The sequence below is a fragment of the Cyclopterus lumpus genome, chromosome 24, assembly GCF_009769545.1.
Source record: "Cyclopterus lumpus isolate fCycLum1 chromosome 24, fCycLum1.pri, whole genome shotgun sequence".
NCBI lineage: Eukaryota > Metazoa > Chordata > Actinopteri > Perciformes > Cyclopteridae > Cyclopterus > Cyclopterus lumpus.
Window position 1 is genome coordinate 10799227 of NC_046989.1, and position 25178 is coordinate 10824404.

At 42.5% G+C, this 25178-nt stretch overlaps 1 protein-coding gene and 1 pseudogene across 2 annotated transcripts; one reads left to right on the forward strand and one right to left on the reverse strand.

Annotated features, from left to right (window-relative positions):
- Nucleotides 1-3764: 3764 nt before the first annotated feature.
- Nucleotides 3765-13612, reverse strand: LOC117727092 (annotated as a pseudogene).
- Nucleotides 13613-14694: 1082 nt separating this feature from the next.
- On the forward strand, nt 14695-23232 carry ndufaf7 (NADH:ubiquinone oxidoreductase complex assembly factor 7). Of its 2 annotated transcripts, none has more exons than XM_034527126.1 (10): nt 14695-14911; nt 15574-15734; nt 16219-16299; nt 16770-16880; nt 17390-17603; nt 18633-18691; nt 19007-19120; nt 19632-19775; nt 20897-21070; nt 22330-23232. In XM_034527126.1, exons 1-10 carry the CDS (start codon nt 14878-14880, stop codon nt 22552-22554), a joined length of 1317 nt encoding a protein of 438 aa, XP_034383017.1. In that variant the 5' UTR covers nt 14695-14877; the 3' UTR covers nt 22555-23232. The 2 variants fall into 2 exon arrangements, with proteins under 2 accessions (XP_034383017.1, XP_034383018.1); XM_034527127.1 differs by having other exon boundaries at nt 15574-15621.
- The last annotated feature ends 1946 nt before the right edge of the window (nt 23233-25178 follow it).

Consider the following 25178-nt stretch of genomic DNA (forward strand, 5'->3'; position numbering starts at 1 on the left):
ATCTAAACAGAACCAGCCAGTCTATTTCAGCTTTGGAAAGTCAATTGTGTTTTGTCCAATAAGCCTTTGGTGGACTAAGACGCATGATGATGATTTGGAACATGAACTCTGCCCTTTGAAACGTTTACCATCCGTCTTGCATGCAGTTCTATTAGCTAGAACAGTCTGCACTGGGCAAGCATTCATCAAAGAGAGTTAAAGCCCTTTTCACCTGCACAGACAGCCCTACAACTCACACATACAGACATACATCAGTCTAGGCACCACTGGTTAATTTACTTAATGGTTTCCATGTGCATCCATATTTGCATGGTATGGGCTCAATCTGGGCTTGACTTTGCTCCTGGGCGGACATCCAGCCACCCTGCAGGTGCCTACTGTCGAGGGAAATGTGATTTAACCAAATAGTTCCATATTTACAGGCTTATTCTACCGTGTATGTTTCACTAGCTTGTACCAACAGCCCATCTTGTCGGAGGACAGGAGAGGGGTTGCTCTATATTCAGGAACATTTGACTATGAGGAATTCTGTGTAATAACAATACTACTACGACTAATAATAATAATATGCCAGCACAGTTGCACATTGAATGTGCAACTACTGGCATATTATACTGTATATTGTATTGACAAGTTTCCTGTAAAATCTGCTTTGTTGTTCTCCCATCTTCCACATCGGCACTGCCATTGATCAGTGTCCGCAGGACAGATTCTGGTATGAACAAGAGAGGGGGATACAACTCTTACCAGGAGTGTTGGTGTGTCACAGGGAAAAACACAAGAGTGAAAGGACTGTGTGCTGTGCATAATCCCTGATAAAATACTGATGTCTTAATGCAAACTGTTTCATGAATGCTACTACAGCACTTCACAGGTAGACGCTAAGTTCAATAACCTTGGACTTGGCCAATAGAGATATATCCAAAATCAATACATTCCATCTGTTACCTGGGGCTCAGCTCTGGGTCTGTGGAGTCCTGTCTGGCTCTGTATTTCACTCTTTTTCTATATCTCATTTCTCATATTGGAAATTAAGCAATGATCTTGAGTCACACAGAGGTTGAAGGAAACATTTGAGGAACCAGGTTATGACTTATTAGCTTGAAACTAGTTACTAGTTCATTAACTCTTAATGATTAAATCTATATCTGTTAACATTATTAGTTCCCTACAAAAATAATCACAGAAAGAAATGCATATATCAAAATATACATATCTAAATAGTCTATATGTTTTTATTTAAAAGCCTCTCTTTTTATAAAGACAAATGGAGCATAATTAAAATGACCATTATAGTGGTTTTGTTTGTTTTGGCTCATTAACTATGAACTTCTACTTGCTGTCCATAACAGCAAATGTCATGAAGTATAAAGTTATGTTATTTTTGTGGGTGAGAATTATGTCAGTTTGCAGCAAACTCCAAATAAAGGTTGGCAGCTCCTCAAATAGTTTGGCTTTAAGTTTGTTTCATCAATATACTTGCATTGTTTTTTCGTATTCTAATCAAACTAAAAAGCATTTGATTAGAATATTAAAAAAATTTGGACCACATCATTTTATTTTGTGCATAAAGGATTTATGATGCTCTCTCTTGAGAAAGAAAGATGCAGAGCCTTTTTTCTGTGCTTTGCTGCAGATTTAAAGCATAATAAATTATGAGCCTAAGATGGCCTCACATAGTATCATTACATCTTCGGTGGAGAGCAGTCTTTCACTTCCTTGGAATCTAGTGGAGGGTAGGCATATTTGACAGTTTGACAAAACAATCACTCAGTTGTCAAAATCCTGTCTCGTGTTTCCTTCTTTTAGTTCATTTTTCTAAACTCATCCATCAGATGCCTTGCAGTAAACAGTGGTGATGTGTGACCACATCAGATCTTTATGTGTGTGTCTTTACAAACTGTTTGTATTTATATTTATAATCCCGCTTGAACTAAACAAGACTGGACAGGTATACATTACTTTATGAAAGGAGTTTGTTTGAAGACGTTTTTAGCACGTAATTAAGCCGGCTAGCTTTCAGAGTGAGACAATAGAAATGGTGTGATCATGCATGATAAGTGGGTCTGCCTCCCTTGTTTCTTTCCCCCTGCTTGAATCAGTGATGCCAGATGCCCGAGCTGACAGCTCAGTTAACTTGGTAATCATGAGATCAATGAGCGCCAAATGGATCTGATGAAAGACATGTCCATCATTTTAGCATTGCTTGATTCTGCAGGGAAAAGGCCGCCATGCGATATAGAGATAGATAGATAGATAGATAGACAGATATACAGATATACAGATAGATAGACAGATAGACAGATAGATAGATAGATAGATAGATAGACAGATAGATAGACAGATAGACAGATAGACAGATAGATAGATAGACAGATAGACAGATAGATAAATAGATATAGATACTTTATTCATCCCCAGGGGGAAATTTCTTTTTAGCAGCAACAAACAAGGTTACAATATATACAATACAAATATACAAAATTAAATTAAATAGTAGAGCAGGACATATTAAATTTAAGAAAATTAAATAATTATATTATTATAGTTATATACAGTGTATATAAGGGAGTATAAAGTATATAAAGTGAAGCGGAGCGAGGGTTATTTATGTTGATTCACTTTGAGGAGGATCTGGCCAGAGGGGATTTATTTTAAAGTATTATAGCAGTGGGCAGGAATGTTCTCCTGTATCAGGAATGTTCTCCTGTATCTGGCCTTGTGACAGCGGAGCTGAAGCAGTCTGTTGGAGAACGTGCTCCTCTGTCCCTGCAGTAGGTGGTGCAGAAGGTGTTCTGGGTTATCCAATATGGACAATCGTTTCTTCAGTGTCCTCCTCTCCACCACCTGTTCCAGATAGTCTTCTTTGCAGACAATGATGCATATGTGGTTATCTAGGCGTTTTCTGTTTGGTATGACCAGCGACCCAAACTCTCAAAATAGTCTATCAACGTCAACTCCTCTCGCGCCTAGAAAAGAAATTCTGGAGCTTTTTCCCCCTGAAAATGTTGGCAGCTCACCAGTCGGCTTAGTCCGGTTAGCTGGATTAGTCAAGCTCATATGATTTGTGTCAAACTGTATGCTTGCATTGTTCAACTGAAGTCAGGTATATCTGTTGATGCACTTCAAACATTTCATTTGTGAAAGCATCACCCGAGTGTGTCAATTAGAGGAACTAAACAAAAATGTATTGGCAAGTCTTCAGTCTTCCTCCTACAGCAGATTCAAACCATGCCAAAAGTAATGATGAGTATTTATAGATTCCTTTATGCAACCACACTTGATAGACAATACAGAATAAAAGCATATGGTACAAGTATGATACAAGTGCAAAAGCCCACTACAATGTGCCTTCACATGGGCATTTTAGTGCAGAGCGCAGGACTTGTATAAATAAGTACAAGCTGTAGAACAGTTCAATAATTATCAGCAGGTCAGAGTCTTATTGCTGCTGTCTTTGCCAGGGCTCCCTTGGGGAAGAGATGTTATAATCACAATGGGACTTGGTTAAATAAAGGTGTAATATTTACAAGCAGAAATAAATACTCATTACGATGGAATTACTAGCATTTGTGTCATTTATTTGTATTGGAAATATTCCAGTATTTAAGTGATTTCATGGTCAATGAGGGGCTGCACAGCAAGAGGGGTTCGATCCCCGATTGTCCTTCTGTGTGGGTTCTCCGGCTTCCTCCCACAGTCCAAAGACATGCAGCTTGGGTTAATTGGAGACTCTAAAGCTGTCCATGGGTGTAGATGTGAGCGTGAATGGTTGTCAGTCTCTATATGTGCCCTGCAATAAACTGGCGACCGGTCCAGGGTGAACCCCGCCTTCGCCCGATGTCAGCTGGGATCGGCTCCAGCGCACCGCGACCCTGAAGGGGCTACATTTTATTCAAGGAGATGCTGAGAACTCTTGTTGTCACAAATACAATAATAAAAACAAAAAATAAGTAAGGGAGGTAATACCATCAACTTATCAAAGCATCCCAGAACATAAATGTTGGGAAGATGCACAGTGTTCGACTGTTTGGCCGCTGAGCAGCCTTCCATTCACATCCCCTACTTTTTGTAGATTTTCAGTCTGAGGCTGCAGCCAAGACCAGTTTACTACCAGTCCAACGAGTGGGCGGGGCTCCACGGCGCCCGAGAGAGAGACCGTGAAGCGTGGGCGGTGCAACGGGAATGAAGGCGCCCGGTTAAAAAACAAGAGAGGCTACTTCTTCCTCTTCTTGCTCACGAACGTCTTTCCTCCGGCTCGGGCGAACGTCTTCTTCTTGTTGAACGCCGTCTTCTTCCTGCGCATCGTCTTGGTGTCGCGGTCCTGCATCCAGTCGTCTCGACGCGCTTCCCACTTCAACTGCTTCAGGCCTGGAGACGACAAAAAAAAGGTTGTGGATCGAGTGGAAAACGACAGCGAGAAGAGGAGGAGTCTTTAAACACGGCTGGCATCCAGCAAACCGTAAAGATTAATATGCACTTTGATACAAATCTACTCTTTAGTAGCAACATGTTGCATATTTATTGCACACGACCTACCGGCTTTGTCGGTGTTGGCCATTGCGTTGAGTCCGACGTTATCGAACTTGGAGCCGGCGTTCTCATCCAGCAGGGAGCCGAACTGAAAGAAATAAAAAGGTATTAAAAAAAGGTGCGAGTTTTTTTTAATTACATTTTTCAACATGGTATATATAATATGTAAAAAAGAAAGAAAAGTAATCGTATGGTTTGTAAAAAAAGTCATTTGTTGAATAACAGGGCGACTGTGGGTCAGTCTTTCAATCAGGGGGTTGGTGGTTCAATCCCCGCCCTAGTCGATGTGTCCTTGAGCAAGACACTGAACCCTGAGTTGTTCCCTGTAGCTGTTCTAGTGTATGAATGTAACATGATTGGATAAAAGAGTCAGCTAAATGACATGTAATGTAAAACAGAATGTAGAAAGCTCTAATTGGACTTTAAAGTTGCAGAAAGTCAGATTTCCCTTGAACGCCTCACCTCTTCAGCAGAAGCAAACATGGCTACATCTTTCTTTCCCTTCTTCTTCTTCTTCCCTGGTTTCGAATCTACAAGATGACCCAACAAATCAATCAATACATAAAGTGAGTCACAGCTGGAGGAACGTCACCATTTTTATAGCAATGAAAACCGTCTCATCAGACCAACTTAAAAATAAAAACTAAACATAAGAAAAGGAACCTAAAGATCCGGAGTGGAGCTCCTCTGAGGACTTCCTCTTCTTGGCTCGAGGAGTGATGTCTGGAACCGTCTCGTCTGGAAAAAAACAACGTTTGTTTCATTACTTGAAGCAGGAACGTTAAATTATATATATAATGTTTTTAAAGATTTATTAGACTCAGATAAAACCAGAGAATTCTCGTTTTTTATGCATTTATTTACTTGTATTCACATGTTAAGTCCTTTAAAGAACGGCCATCAAAATATACTCGAAGCACCAAAAGTCAAAGTCCTCATTCAGAACGGCCCGGTCCTGTTTTATAGTGTATTATAATTATTAGAGTAGATTATAATCGGTAGAGAAACACGGCCAAGCACATTTAGTTTTATCTTAACGATCAATAACGTCGTACTTGAGGTAAAGTGTGTTAACGTAGTTTATAAACTCACCACTGAAGTCGTCGTCTTCGAGCTCCGGAACTGAGAAGACAAAAAGAAACAAATACATCAAATTACAAAATAAAAGCATCTAATAAACTCTGAACCAGCTTAAGCAACATGTACAAGAAAACATACAAATAAACATAAATATCCTCTGAAACTCAAATTTGCGGTTTAAAAAAAGAAATAATTCACTGATAAAAATAATAATATTTAGGGTCAAGCCAAATCAAATAGTTTACATGATATTCAACCTGTGTTTGTCTTTATAAGTCATTTATTTATTTATTTACAGGTTTGTATAAAGTAGCCCACGATTATGAAATATGAGGTTGAATTATGGCGTTTTATGACTAATAATCCTTCATGTAGAAAAACCACCAAGAACTAACAAGTCTGTAGAAATGTGATTAATTAAAAATGTGATTTCGTTGTTTAAAAAAAAAAAAAAAAGATGTGTGGAAAAGTTACATGAAACACTTTAAAAAAAAGGGAAATTGACCGAAACCCAAAAGACGGACTCGACCCCCACCTTCATCATCATCATCATCGTCGTCATCGTCTCCTCCAGGATCCACGAAGGCGCCTCCTTCCTCCTCCAGCTCGTCCCCGAAGTCCTCCTCGTCCATGCTGCCCAGAGACACCTCCTCGTCGTCCAGGTCAGAGTCCTCCGAGTCCTACGAGTCGTCGCCGCCTTTCTTTCTTTTCTTACTCTTCACGTTTCTGTCAAACGGAGAAACCAACCAATCAACCAACCAATCAATCAATCAATCAATCAATCAATCAATCAATCAATCAATCAATCAATCAATACGCGATATCGGACTCAAGGCCGACAGGAAGTTCATCGATAATCAATAATCAGGACTGCTCACCCTGCAAAGTCCAGATTATCGACCGGCATCTCGGTGAAGTACGAGTCTCCCTCACAGGAATCTGTTCAGAAACATTAATATTTATTATTAGTTACAGTAAGTAAATCATTTACACGAGAGGTTTAACAAAACCACAAAAATGAAAAAAAAAAATATTTTTTTACTAATTTAATGACTTTCAAATATGAGTTTAAAGAATAAAAACACATTACTACAATCGTAATTATTATTTTTCATTTAAGCCGTTTTCACATTTTGGTGTACATCCAATAAAAAGGAAAAATAAATAACCTAAATTAAAAATAAATAAACTAAATAAAAAGGAAACAAAAAAATATAAATTAAAACATTTGTAATGAAAACAAGTGTTGCGACCAGCATGAAGAAGTGTGTAATTTCGTCCTAAGATTTCAAAGTAAAAGCACAACATTTATTTATTCTTCTATATCGACCATAAAAAAAAAAGAAAAACACAACGTTTACCTTCACGGTGCTTTCTTCTTAATATTTAAAATTTAGGAGCAATTTGTTTGCAAAACAACCGTTTATCATCAAGTAAAAGTGTTTAAACCCGATTTCTTTTGATTTAAATTATGATTCATATTTATTCTCTTTAGTATCGACACCGTTTGAAAACAGGTAAAAAGGTTAAAACTAAACAAAGTACCGTTTACATTTTTACATCATCGTGTTTAACGTAAAAAAATAAATAAATACATTTCTGTGTTATTAAATGTTTTGCAGTCCAAAACTACGCGACGCCCGTGACCTCTGACCTCCGCCCTAACTCACCGAGCATCAACTCAAACTCCTCGTCGTCCACGTCCTGCACGCTCTCGTTGTCTCCGTTGCCGCGACGACGACCCTCGAGCTGCTTCTCCTGCTGTCGCTTCTTGAAGAAACTGGAATAATAGAAATAATTAACTGCTTTGTCTTGATTAAACTCAGAGTTTCAGTAATTTACTTCTTCAAAGAGTGAGGAACAGGTGTGAAACCCGATTAAATTAATTAATTAATAATCAAATATATATGCAATTAGTGCGACACAGTTCTGAAATTCACAACTCTACATTTACAGTTTTGGGAAAAAGAGAAGATGTTTCTTAATAAATAAACTCTCGTCCTTCTGGGTATTTGAGTTCTCAGCTCATTCAGATCCTTCTTGTTGCTTCTAATAACCGACATTAAATCTGGATTTTGGTTTATTTTCATCTGACAATATTGAAGGAAAACGTATTTAAAGAGTTAAGATCAGATTTTAATCGTTTTAATCTTATTAAGTCGCCCAAACTCACCGATGGAAGAAGACGTCCTCGACGGGGATCTGGTTTTCTTCTTTAGACAGAAACTCCTCACAGTTCACTGACGGAGGGAAAATAAAAAAAGTTATTACACAAAAAATATAAAATTATATATAAATATTAAATATAAAAAGTGAATAAAAACAAAAACAGATGAGAAATGTGAACACAAACTCACCTGGTAAAGATCTGAGCGGGAACCTCTGCTGGGGCATCAGCGCTGCACAGAGAAGATGAAACGTTTAATAGCTGAACTATTAGTGTCATAAAATAGGCTTATAATTAATAAATATATATGTATATATATTTATATATCGTGTTCCTTACGCGTTTTCCTCAGCTGTTTCGGGTTCCTGAAGACGAACCGGTCCAAGAACCGGATGAGGGTGAAGTCCTGCAGCGGGTCCCCGGAGTACTGGACGGCGCCCCCCTGTGGAGACGTTCAGAAGTTCAATGAAGTCACGAGCGGCCACGACGGACCCAGAAGACGTTCCACCTGCAGCGGCTTACCTGCAGGAGCGTTTTGGCAAACAGCGACACCGACGGGTGGAAGTGCACGGCGAGCTGCAGGAGTACAGAGCTGTTATTGACGTGGACGAGGTTTTAATAACGTAAAGAAACTAACGAGACCGAACTAAAAACACACAATGAGCAACACATTTAAAAAAAAAAGTTTGAATCCACGTATTTGTATTCTGTTCTTTGCAGAGATGCAGATCTTTATTATAGCTGCGCTAACGGCTAACAGCTAACGGCTAACAGCTAACGGCTAACGGTGGTTGCATCGAGTTACATTATGATGCGTTCAAGCGCCATTCAGGGAAAAAAAATGTAGCATTGGGCGGAGGAGAATTAGAACTATTGTGACGCGTTCAAATGTTCAAATGTAATCTTGTAACATTTAGTTTTTGGGGAGAAATCTAATAAAAATACAAATTAAATAAATAAATATATATATATATATATATATATATATATATATAAATAAATAAGAAATATAAATATTACAAAAATATGTCAAATTAAAATAAAGAAATATATAAAAAATGTAATTATTTTTATTTATGAATACAAATAATCAATGTACACTACTTCTACTCGGTTCAACTATCCATTTGAATAAAAGCCGAGCCCTTTATTGTTTGTTTGTTTGTTTGTTTGTTTCTCACCCTCTGCAGTTCCCATAAAGTTGCGTGGTCGGCGCCGCAGTATAACGGGTTTCTGTGCAGCGGGTCGTAGCTCTTGATGCCCTTCCCTCCTGGAGAAAACAAACAGGACAATAATCAGTCAACAACAACAACAACAAAATCTCCCGTTCACTGTGAAAACGTAACTAAAAACTGTAAAAATAACTACGATGCAACTTTTACCATAAAATGACAATAAAGAATTAAAAAACATTTTTTAAGCCAAACGTTTGATGGAAATATGAAAACATTTTCATCACTAATTATCAGACAAAAAAACAGATTCATCTGAATGTTCAAGATCAGCGAAAACGTCAAGAAATAAGAGCGAAGATACAAACTTTAAGAATGTTTTTTTTAAATCCCCCAAAACGCTTCTTTTCGATAGTCTCTCTCACCTTCCAGGTTCTGGTGGTGTACCCATGATGCAGCGGGCTTCGCCACCTCCGGCTTCGCACTCGCGCCTTCCTCCAGTTTGTCGGCGTCCACAAAGCGCTCCTCTTCATCATCATCTTCCTCTTCCTCAGCAAGGTCTTTGAACTCCTCTTCCTCTCCGTCCTGAAGTGAAACCATCAAAAACAATCATAAGGAATATAAAAAGGGAACTATTCATTTATTTTTGTAACATTTAAAACTATTATTTCAAACAAATGTAAAACATTTTAACCATATAGCTACACTTATAACATTGTTATAATTACTTTTTACAGGATTTGTGGCCTGAATTAACTTTTTATACATTAAGTCAGTTTTTAAAACACTAAACAAACATTATGTTTTATATCTTCCATTTGACGTTTTTCTCATACGCAGCTCCTTTTGCTCAATGTTGGATACATTTAATTGTTATCATTGTTTGTAAATAAAGTTTGATTTAAGTTTAATATTATTATTATGAATAATGTAAAATGATCGAACTGTTTCTTCTTGTAGATTTATATTGTAAAAAAATCAAATTATAGATTTTAGGGCATTTTTAGACCAAACGATTAATCAAGAAAATACAATAATTAATCAATGAAATTAAAATCCAATTTGTCCACTTTTATTTAAATAGTTTTAAATCTATTAATCTCTCATTGGACGGCGTGCAGTGTAAATAAAAACACACAACAAGATAAACATGACCAGTCACCCCGTCCTGCTGCAGCAGCAGCCTGAGGCCCGGCTTGACCTTCATGACCTCTGACACCAGGAACAGCGCCCCGCAGGTGAAGCTGGCGCTCTGCTCGCCGCTGACCTGCAGCAGCCGCTTCACGAAGGCTTTGACGCGCCGCAGCACGATGTCGGCCTTCAGGGATTTGTAGAGCAGGTTGAGGAACATGCTCTGACGGGAGGACGACGACAAACCGGGGTCCAGCAGCTTCCTGAGGAGGAGGAGGAAGTGGAGGAAGAGGGAGGAGGAAGGGAGGGGGAGGAGGAGGGAGGAGGACGGGGATGAGGAGGAATAGAAGGGAGGTGGAAGAAAAGGGAGGAGGAATAGAAGGGAGGTGGAGGAAGAGGGAGGAGGACGGGGATGAGGAGGAATAGAAAGGTGGAGGAAGAGGAGGTGGAGGAAGAGGGAGGAGGAGGAAAAGGAATAGAAGGGAGGAGGTGGAGGAAGAGGAGGAATAGAAGGGAGGAGGAGGAAGAGGACGGGGAGGAGGAGGGAGGAGGAATAGAAGGGAGGTGGAGGAAGAATAGAAGGGAGGTGGAGGAAGGAGGTGGAGGAAGAGGGAGGAGGACGGGGATGAGGAGGAATAGAAAGGTGGAGGAAGAGGACGGGGAGGAGGAGGAAGAGGAATAGAAGGGAGGAGAGGGGTAGGAGGAGGAAGAGGAGGAAGAGGAATAGAAGGGAGGAGGGGGAGGAGGAGGAATAGAAAGGTGGAGGAAGAGGAGGTGGAGGAAGAGGGAGGAGGAATAGAAGGGAGGAGAGGGGTAGGAAGAGAAGAGGAAGGAAGGAGGAAGAAGAAGAAGAGGAAGGAGGAGGAAGAAGAGGTGGAAGAGGAATAGAAGGGAGGAGAGGGGTAGGAGGAGGAGTAGTAAGAGGAAGGAGGAATAAGAAGAAGAGGATTTAATTTAATTTATTTCTAATATTCACACTGAAGTGATTTTAAGAGCTGAACTTGTCGTTTTTCTTTTAATTGTTATATTAAATTAGTTTTTCATTCGTTTCCCCCCAAAAATAAACATTTGATTTTAATACCTACAAAATGAATCAATAACATGGTTGACTATTATAATTTATGCTATTTAATTAATTTCTTGTATTTATTGTTATTGTTCTTTTTTCTTTCATCTTGAAATAAGATAAATACATTTTTTTTAAATTAAGGAAACAAGCTGCAAAAACTGCAGCGACCTTTTTAATATTACACAATCACCCCCCCAAAAAAATATCCAACCCTCTTTATATATTACAAAGACTTAAAACAACCACAGAAGAAGAAGAAGAAGATGATGATGAAGAAGATGGTGGTGATGAAGGGTGAGGGTCTACCGGTCGGAGACGCTCTGCTGGGAGTTCATCACCTGGAAGAGCAGCATGAGCGCCTGCACGGCCGTGTTGAACCTCACCAGGTGCACCACCTTGAACAGCGTGTCCAGCTGCTCCCGCACCTTGTCGTCGGCGCCGCCGGCGTAGGGATACGCCCGGTTCACGCCCGACAGCAGCCCGCTCAGCATCTTCGACTCCACGTCCTTCTTCTTGACGCAGGCGCGGAAGAAGGAGAAGTAGATGGCGATGAGCTTGGCGGCGAGCTCGGCCTCGTCGTGGCTCAGCATCACCTGGCTGAGGAAGCAGACGGCGTAGTACTGCGCCTTGGCGCAGATGTTGGGCCGGAACATGAGGCGCTTCACCTCGCAGCACACCACCACCTTCATGTTGGGGTGCTTGTGCAGCAGCGACTCCAGCAGGTGGGACGCCTTGGCGGCCGTCTTGTACTCGGGGTCGCCCAGCTTGTTGACCACCTGGCCGAGCAGCGCCCGCTCCTGCTCCGGGTGGCTGCACAGCAGCTCGTGCGCGGTGGTCAGCGCCTTTGCCTTGGTGGCCGCCACCGTGTCGTGGGCCACCATGTCCAGCGCCGCCACGAACTCCGCCACGTGGTGCCTCAGGTGGTGCTCGAAGTACCAGAGGACGAGGCGGCGGTCGCGGGAGTCCCGGTTGCCGCTGGCCTTCTCCTCCAGCAGGTCGAACGGGTGCTGGGCGAAGGGGCGGAGCTTCCTGCCCTCCGGCAGCAGGTCGGACAGCAGCAGCTCGCGCAGCGTGTCCAGCGCCATCAGGCCCATCCGCCGGCTGCCCTTCTTCTTCACCATGCCCACCAGGTTCTACACGTGCTCCAGCGTGTGCACCGGCGCGTCCTGGATGAGCACCGTCATGGCCGCCATCCTGTCCGCCAGCACGCCGGAGGAGACGACCGTCTTCATCCAGTTGGAGTTGGCCCCTTTCTGCAGGATCTTCTTGCTCTTGTAGAGCGCCACGTCGGCCTCGAACAGCTGCTGGGCGAGCGCCTTGTACTGGGACACCAGCGAGGCGTCCTGCTCGGCGGCCGTGCCCTCGGCGGCGTACTCCAGGTCGAACCACTTCCCTCCGGGTTTGATCAGTAGCACCGACCTCCGCTGGAACTCGAACACGTTCACGTTCTGCTTCTTCTTCTGCGCGTCTTTAGTCTTCTTCGGCTTTCTCCTCCTCGTTTACCTTCTCCCGAGCGTTGTTTTCCTCCCCTGCTTTCGTCGCCTCTGCCTTTTCACCGCCCCCCTCGGGCTCGTCTGGGATGGACTGCAGTCCGGCGAACGCCCGGAGGCCCAGTTTGGCGATGAACTTCTCCAGCTCGCCCTCCTCCAGGTCGTCGATCGCTCCTTTCTTTCCTCCGTCGACAATCTCGTTGCAGTCGTTCATGGCAGCGAGCATCGCGTAGTCGGCCTGCAGACGAAACGAGAGAAGAAGAAGAAGAAGAACGTGTTTTTCATGAGCGACGACAAACTAAATGAGACTCGTCTTCAGCCGTCAGAATAAAAGTGATAAGATACCGGAGTCCACAGCAATACTCATTTTACTTATTGTTTAACTTTGAAATTTAAATATATATATATGTATGTATGTATGTATATATGTTACGTCCATTTTTGTTGTTTTAAAAGTCCTCATTATGCAGGATAGCATAGATCATATTATTGGATTATTATTAATAGTGATGCATTAAAATGTATTGCTTTATATTTTGTGTTAATCTGAATATGCAAATACATAAATAAATAATGTGTATAAGTAGCAATAAACATAACATACTCAAGTAGCTCGAGTTTGTGAGTGATGAATGTATTTAATTACTTTCCACCTTTACTATAAACGCCGTAACCCCGCAGGTGTGATGTTTTATTCGGTTAACTCGCCTGCGTTCCTCCGAGCCGTAAAACCTCGTCCAGGTTGAACTCTTCTTCTTCTTCTTCTTCTTCTTCTTGTTTCTTCTTCCCTCGGTCTTCACCTTCGTCCGCCGCCGGGTCTCCATCTTCCTCCCCGCCGATGCTTTCGGCCTCCACGTCGTCTTCTGCGGGGTGAAATGTGACTTTACTGCTAGCTTTGGACTTCTTACGGTGCTTAACTTTCGTCGCCATGCTTGCGTTCAGCATGAGGAGAACGTGACCCGGATGTGGAACGCGGCGTCACGGCAGCGTTTCCGTATTGGAGAAAGAAACCGAAATATTTTAGTAACTTTCCTTACGTTATGTTTTTTTTTTTTATTGTTCATATTATTAATTAAATGATAGTATATAAATGCATACACAAAAAAATCCCGGTCGTTTTTACTATTCTATTTTTTTTTTTTAAATGCAACTGGAGTGAAGAACTACTTCCGGCTGTAGGTCAAGGGAGCCAATCACAAAGGATTGTCCCTGTGACGTAAGACCCGTTTGTCCAATCAGAGAGTTTATCAATGTGTCAGGTTACCACCGCTCAAAAATAATAAAATCAGCTTCTCTTGAAGCTGAAAGCTGGAAATAAAATAAATAAAGGAATATTATATTATTATTACTATAGTGTGAAAATTAGGTCACGTCCTTGTTTTGTTTTTCAAGGCATGAAGCATACATTTTTTGCTCAAGTCAAGCAAAAACATTTAGTCCATAATCCAGGGAGTTAAATGTATGAATAAAATGTTAATGTATTTGTTTAAATACTGCGGTTCTGCTCCGTGTGGTTTTTTAGTAAAATGTTCGCCATGACCCACACATGTTGCTATAAGATAAGATAAGAGAGATGATTATCATCATCCCTTGATATTACATTATATTATAGCAGAAGAAAGTTTCAATTGGCAAATAAAAGAATGAACAAATGAACATAAGCTGCAATTAACAAAATGCAAAACAGGATACAATGCAGAACATGATACAATATAAAGTTCAATAACAAACAACAATATATATATATATATATATATATATATATATATATATATATACACAAGTAATGTAACTATAAATACAGGTAGATGAGGAAATAAATGTCATACATATTATGTTTCCTAAATATATTTATTTAACTAATACGTTGCAAGTAGTCAAAACTAGTTAATAAATTATAAATTAACCCAAAATTAAGAGAAACAAACAGAAAGATACACTTTTACTAAGATGTGTTACCATTTTATTTAAAAACTCTACATTGTTTTATTTAGGTGTTTTATTGTGAAAGGTGACCCGGATGTTATAAATCGTATACCGGTTTGATGAACTTCCGTTACTCTGTTAGCATTTCGCTGTTGCACAAGGACTTTGCAGCTTTCAGTGACTTTAAAGGACAAACAGACACGAAACGACAAAATAGATTTCTACAAGTTGTAACCGGAAGTTAACTACGTCATTTCCGGTTGCGGTTCCGTATGACGTAACTTGTTTTGGGGTTTAAAAACGCAGCAGATGATCAGCAGAGTCTTCAGCGCATCAGCTGCAGGTGAGAGCAGCCATGAGATGATCGATATGATTATTATTATTAATAATATGAGACACTACGTGCTATAGAACATACATGGTATTTTATATTTGCATGTTTTCTGTGAACATGTTGTGTTGCTCTGATTCGTTAGTGCAAGCCTTATTATTTATAGTAATAATAATTTATTACTATAAATAGTTTATTATTATGTATTATTACTGAGTAATAGATTTATTGTCATACAAAAGATTTATGTTTTGTTTACTAGATTTTAATTGACACCATTCAACTTGACAAAATAACTTTAAAGTTTAAGGGTTCGACATAAACAAGATTTGCTCTTTTCTGTACAAAAATGTGTATAGTTTTGTTCTCAAAACCTTTGACCTTTGACCTTTGCGATTCATCTTTAAATATTTTACATTGTTTCTGGCTAAATGTGGCGTTTGGTTTCTTAAAAGAACGCAAAAAAATACATACTTTTTAATTAATTTGGTCATTTTGTTGGCAAAAAATAGATTAATTATAGAAAATGTAACAATAAAAACACTTTATTTTGTGGTTTTCATGTGAAACTACTTTATAATTAAACAAATAAACTGTTTTATTAAGTGTGTCTCTTTTGTTATTGTTCTATTTGTTTACTGATTCGGTGTTATGTTCTTATATTTAATAATCAGTGCGATGGCGAGCGGCTCAGACCAGACTCTCCTGCAGCGCTCCAACAGGTGAGGAAAAGCCCCGCCCCTCCATGCTGCGACACCTGACCTCCAAAATAAAAGCCACAGGTCCGATCACGGTGGCGGAGTACATGAGAGAGGCGCTCACCAACCCGGTGACGGTGAGTGATGGTCGGTCAGATGTTAACGCATGACCGTCCGCAGTTCCTGGATCAGTTATAGAGCTTTTATTGTGGAGAACTTTCTGACTTTTATTTAGAAAAATAAATCATTTTTACCTGATGATTGTCAATATAAATGTAAAAATAACAAAAGATAAATGTTTATCATACGTTCCCAGAATTGTGGATTAATTTATTTTACTTTACAAGTCGTTCAGGTCAAATTTTAAGTAAAAATAGCAACAATTCAAAGGTAAAATAAAATAAAAATAAAATAAAATAATTGTTGACCAGTACGACAGTGAGCTGTGATTCGTTAATATAAAACATTTGGCTTTATGGAGCTTTTTTTTAAAAAAAGCCTCTTTTTTTTAAAAAAAGCCTCTTTTTTTTACGAGAACAAAGGAGTCGGTTTTAAGGTGGTATTTTTAAATTTTTTAAACCTGAAGGCGTTCCACGTCACTCTGCTTGGTTTCTCTCTCAGGGTTATTATGTGAGGAACGACATGCTGGGACCCGACGGAGATTTCATCACATCGCCAGAAATCAGCCAGATCTTTGGAGAGGTGAGGCCGGAAGAGTCCACCTTAACAGAAAGAGTCCACCTTAACAGAAAGAGTCCACCTTAACCGGACGAGTCCACCTTAACTGGACGAGTCCACCTTAACCGGACGAGTCCACCTTAACCAGACGAGTCCACCTTAACAGGAAGAGTCCACCCTTAACAGGAAGAGTCCACCCTTAACAGGAAGAGCCCACCTTAACCAGACAAGTCCACCTTAACAGGACGAGTCCACCTTAACAGGAAGAGGCCACCTTAACAGGAAGAGGCCACCTTAACAGGACGAGTCCACCTTAACAGGAAGAGTCCACCCTTAACAGGAAGAGGCCACCTTAACAGTAAAAGTCCACCCTTAACAGGACGAGTCCACCTTAACCGGACCAATCTAGAGTTCCGTATTTGTAAAAAAAAACACAATTTTTACAAAATAAAAGAACCCAAATCAGACGTAATAACACGCGTGTTCGATTCCAGCTGCTCGGCGTCTGGACCCTCAGCGAGTGGATGGCAGCCGGTCGCCCCAAACGGCTGCAGCTGGTGGAGCTCGGACCCGGAAAAGGATCTTTAGCCGGGGACGTCCTCAGAGTACGAACTCCACCTCACAGATATCACATGAAACTTCACCACTTCATCACTCACATTAAGAGTTATTGTGTTATAGGGTCAAAACATGACCTCACAGATATCACATGAAACTTCACCACTTCATCACTCACATTAAGAGTTATTGTGTTATAGGGTCAAAACATGACCTCATAGATATCACATGAAACTTCACCACTTCATCACTCACATTAAGAGTTATTGTGTTATAGGGTCAAAACATGACCTCATAGATATCACATGAAACTTCACCACTTCATCACTCACATTAAGAGGAGTTATTGTGTTATAGGGTCAAAACATGACCTCATAGATATCACATGAAACTTCACCACTTCATCACTCACATTAAGAGTTATTGTGTTATAGGGTCAAAACATGACCTCATAGATATCACATGAAACTTCACCACTTCATCACTCACATTAAGAGGAGTTATTGTTCACCTGCATGACGAAGTGGGGATGTGGCTTCCTGTGTTCTTCTTCCAGGTGTTCAGTCAGTTGCGGTCCGTGGTGGGCGGAGCCTCGGTGTCGCTTCACCTGGTCGAGGTGAGTCCGGTGCTGAGTCGTCTTCAGGCCCAGAATCTGACCGGCAGCCGCAACCGGGAGGCGGACGGCGAGGACCAGCTGGTGTACCGCCGTGGGGAAACCGCCGCCGGGGTCCCGGTGTCCTGGTACCGCCGCCTGGAGGACGTCCCCTCAGGTACACGGGACGATACCGGCTTTCCCCTCAGTGCCTCGACACATAAGAGAGAGAGTACAAGTGTAACTTTAGTGATGTGTTGGTTCTGGTGCCCCCTGTGGACTAAAGTGGTAGTGTTGGTTCTGGTGCCCCCTGTGGACTAAAGTGGTAGTGTTGGTTCTAGTGCCCCCTGTGGACTAAAGTGGTAGTGTTGGTTCTGGTGCCCCCTGTGGACTAAAGTGGTAGTGTTGGTTCTAGTGCCCCCTGTGGACTAAAGTGGTAGTGTTGGTTCTAGTGCCCCCTGTGGACTAAAGTGGTAGTGTTGGTTCTAGTGCCCCCTGTGGACTAAAGTGGTAGTGTCGGTTCTGGTGCCCCCTGTGGACTAAAGTGGTAGTGTTGGTTCTGGTGCCCCCTGTGGACTAAAGTGGTAGTTTTGGTTCTGGTGCCCCCTGTGGACTAAAGTGGTAGTGTTGGTTCTGGTGCCCCCTGTGGACTAAAGTGGTAGTGTTGGTTCTGGTGCCCCCTGTGGACTAAAGTGGTAGTGTTGGTTCTGGTGCCCCCTGTCAAGTGGTAGTGTTGGTTCTGGTGCCCCCTGTGGACTAAAGTGGTAGTGTTGGTTCTGGTGCCCCCTGTGGACTAAAGTGGTAGTGTTAGTTCTGGTGCCCCCTGTGGACTAAAGTGGTAGTGTTGGTTCTAGTGCCCCCTGTGGACTAAAGTGGTAGTGTTGGTTCTGGTGCCCCCTGTGGACTAAAGTGGTAGTGTTGGTTCTGGTGCCCCCTGTGGACTAAAGTGGTAGTGTTGGTTCTGGTGCCCCCTGTGGACTAAAGTGGTAGTGTTGGTTCTGGTGCCCCCTGTGGACTAAAGTGGTAGTGTTGGTTCTGGTGCCCCCTGTGGACTAAAGTGGTAGTGTCTCTGAGCGCCAGGGTCCCTTCAGAAAAGGATCAGGACCAGGACTAAACTGAGGTCATATGAGGACCAGGACTAAAGTGAGACTGGTTCAGGATCAGTTCAAAGTTCTCCACACTAACTTTAATCGTCTTCCTTTCTCAGGATTCAGCATCTTTCTCGCTCACGAGTTCTTTGACGCTCTGCCCATCCACACATTTCAGGTTTGTTTTAAAGCCGCTCTGTTTTTTTTTAAAATTCCCATTTGTTTTCGCCTGAATGTTTCATGTTGCTCTTCTTAAACTTTATATTTCCTTATTTAAAAAAAAAACTTTTAGTTGATGTTTTTAAAGGTGAGACTCCTCCTATAAATCTCACCTGCATAACATTTTTTTTTTTTTTTACGTTGTGTTTTCTGCTGCTTTGTTTTATGAGCGTGTAGTTGCAGCACACGGCCACCAGGTAGAGCCAAAGCGACGCGTGGCAAAGCCTCTCCGGGGCGCTTCCCGTCCATAACTTTCTGTTTGTTTGTCGCGTAGAGGACGCAGCGAGGCTGGAGGGAGGTGATGGTGGACGTCGACCCCGAGAAGACGGAGCGGCTGAGGTTCGTCTTGGCGCCGTCTCCCACGCCGGCCTCCACCACGCTCGTGCAGGTCAGAAACCCAGAAACCCTAAAAAAAAACAATCTAGTTCAGAGGAGGTCAAAGAGCTGGTTCATTTAAACTTTAAAGGAAAAAACGAAGAACGTCTTTAATCGTTTAAACGCGGTGGAAATGAACTCCCTCAGATGAACTCTGTTTTACGGCCTCCATCTGGTGTCCTCTGCCCACATTTAAGGGCTGTTTGATTTGGCCTCTTTGGCTCCCTTTGAACCTCCTGCCAGAGGCATGACATCATCATCCTCATCATCATCATCCTCAGTGGGATGGAGAAAACGTGGATTTAAAGGGGGAAAGAAAAAAAAATGATTCATGCCTGTCTGTGTGCTTAAAGATTAATTATTATAATTAAGAACAGTTATTAAATTAATTCTCCAGCCCACCCTTAAAAAAGGATCAAAGTCGGACTGAAGGTCGACGTCTCCAGCAGAGAGGAACTGAGAGTCGAGTGATTTATTATTGATGGGTCATAGAGAGTGTGTGTGTGTGTGTGTGTGCCTCTCAGCCAGATGAAAGGCGGGGTCACGTGGAGGTGTGTGCGGAGGGCGGAGTCGTGGTCCAGCAGCTCGCCCGGCGGATCGTAGAGGACGGCGGCGCGGCGCTGATCGCCGACTACGGCCACGACGGAACCAAGACGGACACGTTCAGAGTGAGGAGGACACGCCCCCCCCACCTGTAACACCTGTACACCTGTAACACGAGACATGGAGGAAGGAAGGATGGAGGAAGGAGGAAGGAAGGAAGGAGGAAGGAAGGAAGGATGGAGGAAGGATGGATGTAGGAAGGAAGGATGAAGGAAGGAAGGAGGAAGGAAGGATAGAAGAAGGATGGAGGAAGGAAGGATAGAGGAAGGATGAAGGAAGGATGGAGGAAGGAAGGATGGAGGAAGGAAGGATGTAGGAAGGAAGGAGGAAGGAAGGAGGAAGGAAGGAAGGATAGAGGAAGGATGGAGGAAGGAATGATGGAGGAAGGATGGCGGAAGGAAGGATGTAGGAAGGATGTAGGAAGGAAGGATGAAGGAAGGAAGGATGGAGGAAGGATGTAGGAAGGGAGGATGAAGGAAGGATGTAGGAAGGATGGAGGAAGGAAGGATGAAGGAAGGATGGAGGAAGTAAGGATGAAGGAAGGATGGAGGAAGGATGGAGGAAGGAAGGAAGGATGAAGGAAGGAAGGATGGAGGAAGGAAGGATGGAGGAAGGAAGGATGAAGGAAGGATGAAGGAAGGAATGATGGAGGAAGGATGGAGGAAGGAAGGAAGGATGATGGAAGGAAGGATGGAGGAAGGAAGGATGAAGGAAGGATGAAGGAAGGATGGAGGAAGGAAGGATGTAGGAAGGATGGAGGAAGGACGGATGTAGGAAGGATGGAGGAAGGATGGAGGAAGGAAGGATGAAGGAAGGATGAAGGAAGGAATGATGGAGGAAGGATGGAGGAAGGAAGGAAGGATGATGGAAGGAAGGAAGGAAGGATGATGGAAGGATGAAGGAAGGATGGAGGAAGGAAGGATGTAGGAAGGATATAGGAAGGATGGAGAAAGGAAGGATGAAGGAAGGGTGGAGGAAGGATGAAGGAAGGATGAAGGAAGGATGGAGGAAGCAGTGAAGTCCATCTGCTACCGGGGTCGACGCTCCTCTTCCGTCTCTCTAAATTTTCACACCGTTTTAATTTAACTGAACAAAATGTTTAAAGTTTATCTTCAGTGAGATTTTATAAAAACTGTGAACATACAAAACACCGTTTGAGTTCTCGTCTCTCCTACTTTTCCGCCAGGGCTTCAAAGGCCACCGGCTCCACGACGTCCTGTCGGCGCCCGGCTCGGCCGACCTCACCGCCGACGTGGACTTCAGCTTCCTGCGGCGGATGGCCGGAGGGGGCGTGGCCTGTGTGGGACCCGTCACCCAGAGGACGTTCCTGAAGAACATGGGCATCGACGCCCGGCTGCAGGCGAGTGCGACCACGGGAGATCCATCTTTATCTTTATTACCCGTTTCTGAACCGGAGGCAACGAAGCGTCTTGTTCTCATTCTGATATCGATTTTTTTTTAAATAATTAAATAACAATAATCTGTCACAATAAATCTGAGATGTAAAGAAAACAGTATTTCAAAATAACCTCAAACAAACATTTCTGACATTGCTACTTAGTGATACAGATTATGTTGCAGAGCTTTAATATCACAATATTGACAGAATAATTCACAATGTTATTGAGATGCCGTTAAAATATATAATATATATAAAATGATTTTAGACGTTATCACATTTCAACCAGGCGGCGACCTCCGGTTCTAAAAAGTGAAGTGTTAAAGCTGCATTCTCTCTCCTGACCACCAGGGGGCGACTCCTCTGGTTGTATAGAAGTCTATGCTTCATGTGTTAAAGCTGCATTCTCTCTCCTGACCACCGGGGGGCGACTCCTCTGGTTGTATAGAAGTCTATGCTTCATGTGTTAAAGCTGCATTCTCTCTCCTGACCACCAGGGGGCGACTCCTCTGGTTGTATAGAAGTCTATGTTTCATGTGTTAAAGCTGCATTCTCTCTCCTGACCACCAGGGGGCGACTCCTCTGGTTGTATAGAAGTCTATGCTTCATGTGTTAAAGCTGCATTCTCTCTCCTGACCACCAGGGGGCGACTCCTCTGGTTGTATAGAAGTCTATGCTTCATGTGTTAAAGCTGCATTCTCTCTCCTGACCACCAGGGGGCGACTCCTCTGGTTGTATAGAAGTCTATGCTTCATGTGTTAAAGCTGCATTCTCTCTCCTGACCACCAGGGGGCGACTCCTCTGGTTGTATAGAAGTCTATGCTTCATGTGTTAAAGCTGCATTCTCTCTCCTGACCACCAGGGGGCGACTCCTCTGGTTGTATAGAAGTCTATGCTTCATGTGTTAAAGCTGCATTCTCTCTGCTGACCACCAGGGGGCGACTCTTCTGGTTGTATAGAAGTCTATGCTTCATGTGTTTAAAGCTGCCATATTTCTACTGACCACCAGGAGGCGACTCTTCTGGTTAGGACATAAAGCAGGGTATGCTTTAGGGCGGGGCTACGAGGTGATTGACAGGTCGACACCAGAGCGAGGCTTCAAATCGTCAGTCCACAAACCGACGAGTGGTTTCAACGTGAAATGCGTATTTAATGGATTAAATATCAAAGTTATCTTTCACATCAAACCAGAACATTATTGATTTGTGGTTCTCTTGCAGGTTCTCCTGAGGAGCTGCAGCGACGCGTCCGCCAGGGAGCAGCTGCTCGCCGGCTACGACCTCCTGACCGGCCGCTCCCAGATGGGCGAGCGCTTCCACTTCTTCGGCCTGCTGCACCGCAGCCGGCTGGCCGAGCCCACGAGGCCGGGGGGGCTGAAGCTGGAGGGGAAGCGGAGCGCGGCGCCGCTCCCCGTGGCCGGATTCACCGAGCTCAGCTTCTCCTGAAGGGCCTCCGTGGACGGGTCGGGGGAGGGGTCAAACGGGGAGGTCGGGCTGGAAGATCGTGTTCATGGTGGACATCGGAAAGACGTTTTGATGTGAAGATGTGAGATAATAAAGAAGTTGTCGAATTTATTGGTTGAATAACACATGTCCCGTTTACCAAATTCTGCCGACCACGGAGGTTTGTGACCCCCCGAAGGTCAGAGGTCAACCCCGGCTGCAGGAGGATCCCCTCGCGCCTCCTGTCCGTCCACATCTTGAGGCGGTTAGAGCCGGTTCCCCGTGAGGCCAAAGCCAGCAGCCGAACCCTCCAGAGGAGCCCAGCGCTCGGGGTCGGGGGTCGTTACCGGCTCCTCCTCCCGTGTTTTCCAACCAGACTGTCGCACATTTGGAATTCATTAGTGCAGTTTATTACTAAACCGCCTACAGCTGAAGAGGTTTAAGTTGTGGCTTTTTAAACCAAATTTAAATGTGGGATCAGACACAATTCAAGACGGCTTTCTGGCTCCTCTTATAGATTTAAAAAAGAGCACATTAACTCTAAATATTCTTTGTTTACTGAACATTGCAGAATATTCTGGTTAATAAAAGTGCAAAGATTTTAATGAGATTTTCAGACTTCAAAATTAACTTATTGCTCTTTCTGTTCACATCAGTGATTAAAACCCATAAAACCTCTAATATCCAGATTTCCTTGCATTTATTTATATATATATGTATATATATTCATATGTATGTATATATATATATATTCATATATGAATATATATATTCATATATATATTCATATGTATGTATATATGTATATATATATGTATGTATGTATATATATATATATATATATATATATATATATATATATATATATATGCGAGAGAGAGAGATGGCTGTTTTAAAAGTAACCCGGTAAAGTCGATCAGAGGAATAAAAGACCTTCATTTGAATAACGAGGACGTAAAATGAGATTTATTTTCCCCAAAGTAAACCATTTAATATTCCCCCCATTAATAATGGTCCATGTGACACAAACATTTCTTCCAAAAATATAAAACTTGCGAAATAAATTCTCAGGATCACCGACGCTGCAGAAAGACGAAGACGGACGACAGCGGCTCGATTCTCAGCTCGTCTTCATCAAAACTATAATGTTTGTAGAATAAACTTAACTTAATATAAACACAGATTCCTATCATAATCCCGTAATAATAATAATAATAAAAGACGGATATCAAAATGCTTAAAGTTAGCAAGTTATAACGTGTATTGTCAACATGCTAACAAGCTAAGATGCTAAATGTAGCATCGTACTGACATCACCTCAATGCTAGTTAAGTTGGCTGGTGAATTGTCCGTAAAAAGTATGCGGTTAGCTCCGAAATCCGCTAATCTAGAAAGCTACTTTTAGATTAGCTTTTAAAATAACTTTAAAATAATTTATTTAACATTTAAGTTTTAAAAGCTGACCTGAAATATTTAAGACGTTTTTCGTGACATAAAATACCTGAATTGTTCTTATTGGCATAATTAGCATGTTAGCATGCTAAGGTTAGCGTGTGACAATGCAACAGAAGTTGTGAGTTGTAACATGAGTTATAATCCGAACTATGAAAATAAATCCCAGGTTAAAAACCCCTGAAGTGTGTTCTTTCACATTCTTACGTGTTAGCATGCTAACACATATTAATACGTGTTAGCATGCTAAGGTCATGTGATAGCATGTTAACATGCCCAACAACTAACGGGAAGTTGATGCTCTGTTCAGGACTTAAGAATCCAGTTTCAGCCATCCAATAATTTAGGTTTCTGTTGAGTTTCACAGATCAGGAAGAAAAACAAGATTATTATCAGTGAATTCTCCCAATAGTGCAAATATCTCCCAACAAAGAACAAGAAGAAGAATAAACATTATATTCAGAACATAACCAAGTGTAACATGTTTTGTTTTTTTTGGTGTTAGCATCACATAAAAAATTCTCTGCACGTCTTCATGAGATCTAAAACGTAACAACGACATCATAAAAATATGCTATTTGTGCTGAAACAGTATATAAAAGCTCCGGATTTGTTGGTTTTAAGCTAATAGCCCTTCTTTATTTTATTGATTGTTGAATTCTGGGAATAAAATTTCCCTCCAGCTTTTGGCTCTTAAGGGCGCATTTGTTATGGCTTGTGGAAAGAAAGAAAAAATAACAATCGCAGTGAAATAATGTTCCTTAATAAAAATTCTCTGGCCCTGATTCATCGTCACAGTGTCGTCACACAGATGCCGAACCGCCGCCTCCCAACGCCGTCCAGCGAGGAAACGCCGCGCCGCCTCGGGGAGCGCTTGCTTCCACGTTTAAAGTGTTTCTACCCGACCCCGGGTGGGGGGGCGCTAGGGGTCCTCGTCCATGTCGTCCAGGTTGGGCGACATGATGAAGTGCTCGGGGCAGTGCAGGCCTCTCTCGTCAGCGTGCTCCTCCCAGCGGGCGTTGTCGCTCTCGTGGGTGATGTAGCGCTCGCCGCGCCGCGTCTCGAACTCCCGGAGGTCCAGCCAGGTCTGGTAGTCCTGCAGGGGGACGAGAACCGGCAACATATAAAGACTGCGTGTGAGAAGTGGGCCGAGTCTGGTTCTGTGGACTGATGTG

Bases quoted from the DNA above. Each gene is read 5' to 3' on its own strand.
- ndufaf7 (XM_034527126.1), top strand. From the start codon at position 14,878: ATGATCAGCAGAGTCTTCAGCGCATCAGCTGCAG. The intron at 15,735-16,218 runs GTGAGTGATGGT...TTTCTCTCTCAG, and splicing joins CGCTCACCAACCCGGTGACG to GGTTATTATGTGAGGAACGA. The intron at 16,300-16,769 runs GTGAGGCCGGAA...GTTCGATTCCAG, and splicing joins TCAGCCAGATCTTTGGAGAG to CTGCTCGGCGTCTGGACCCT.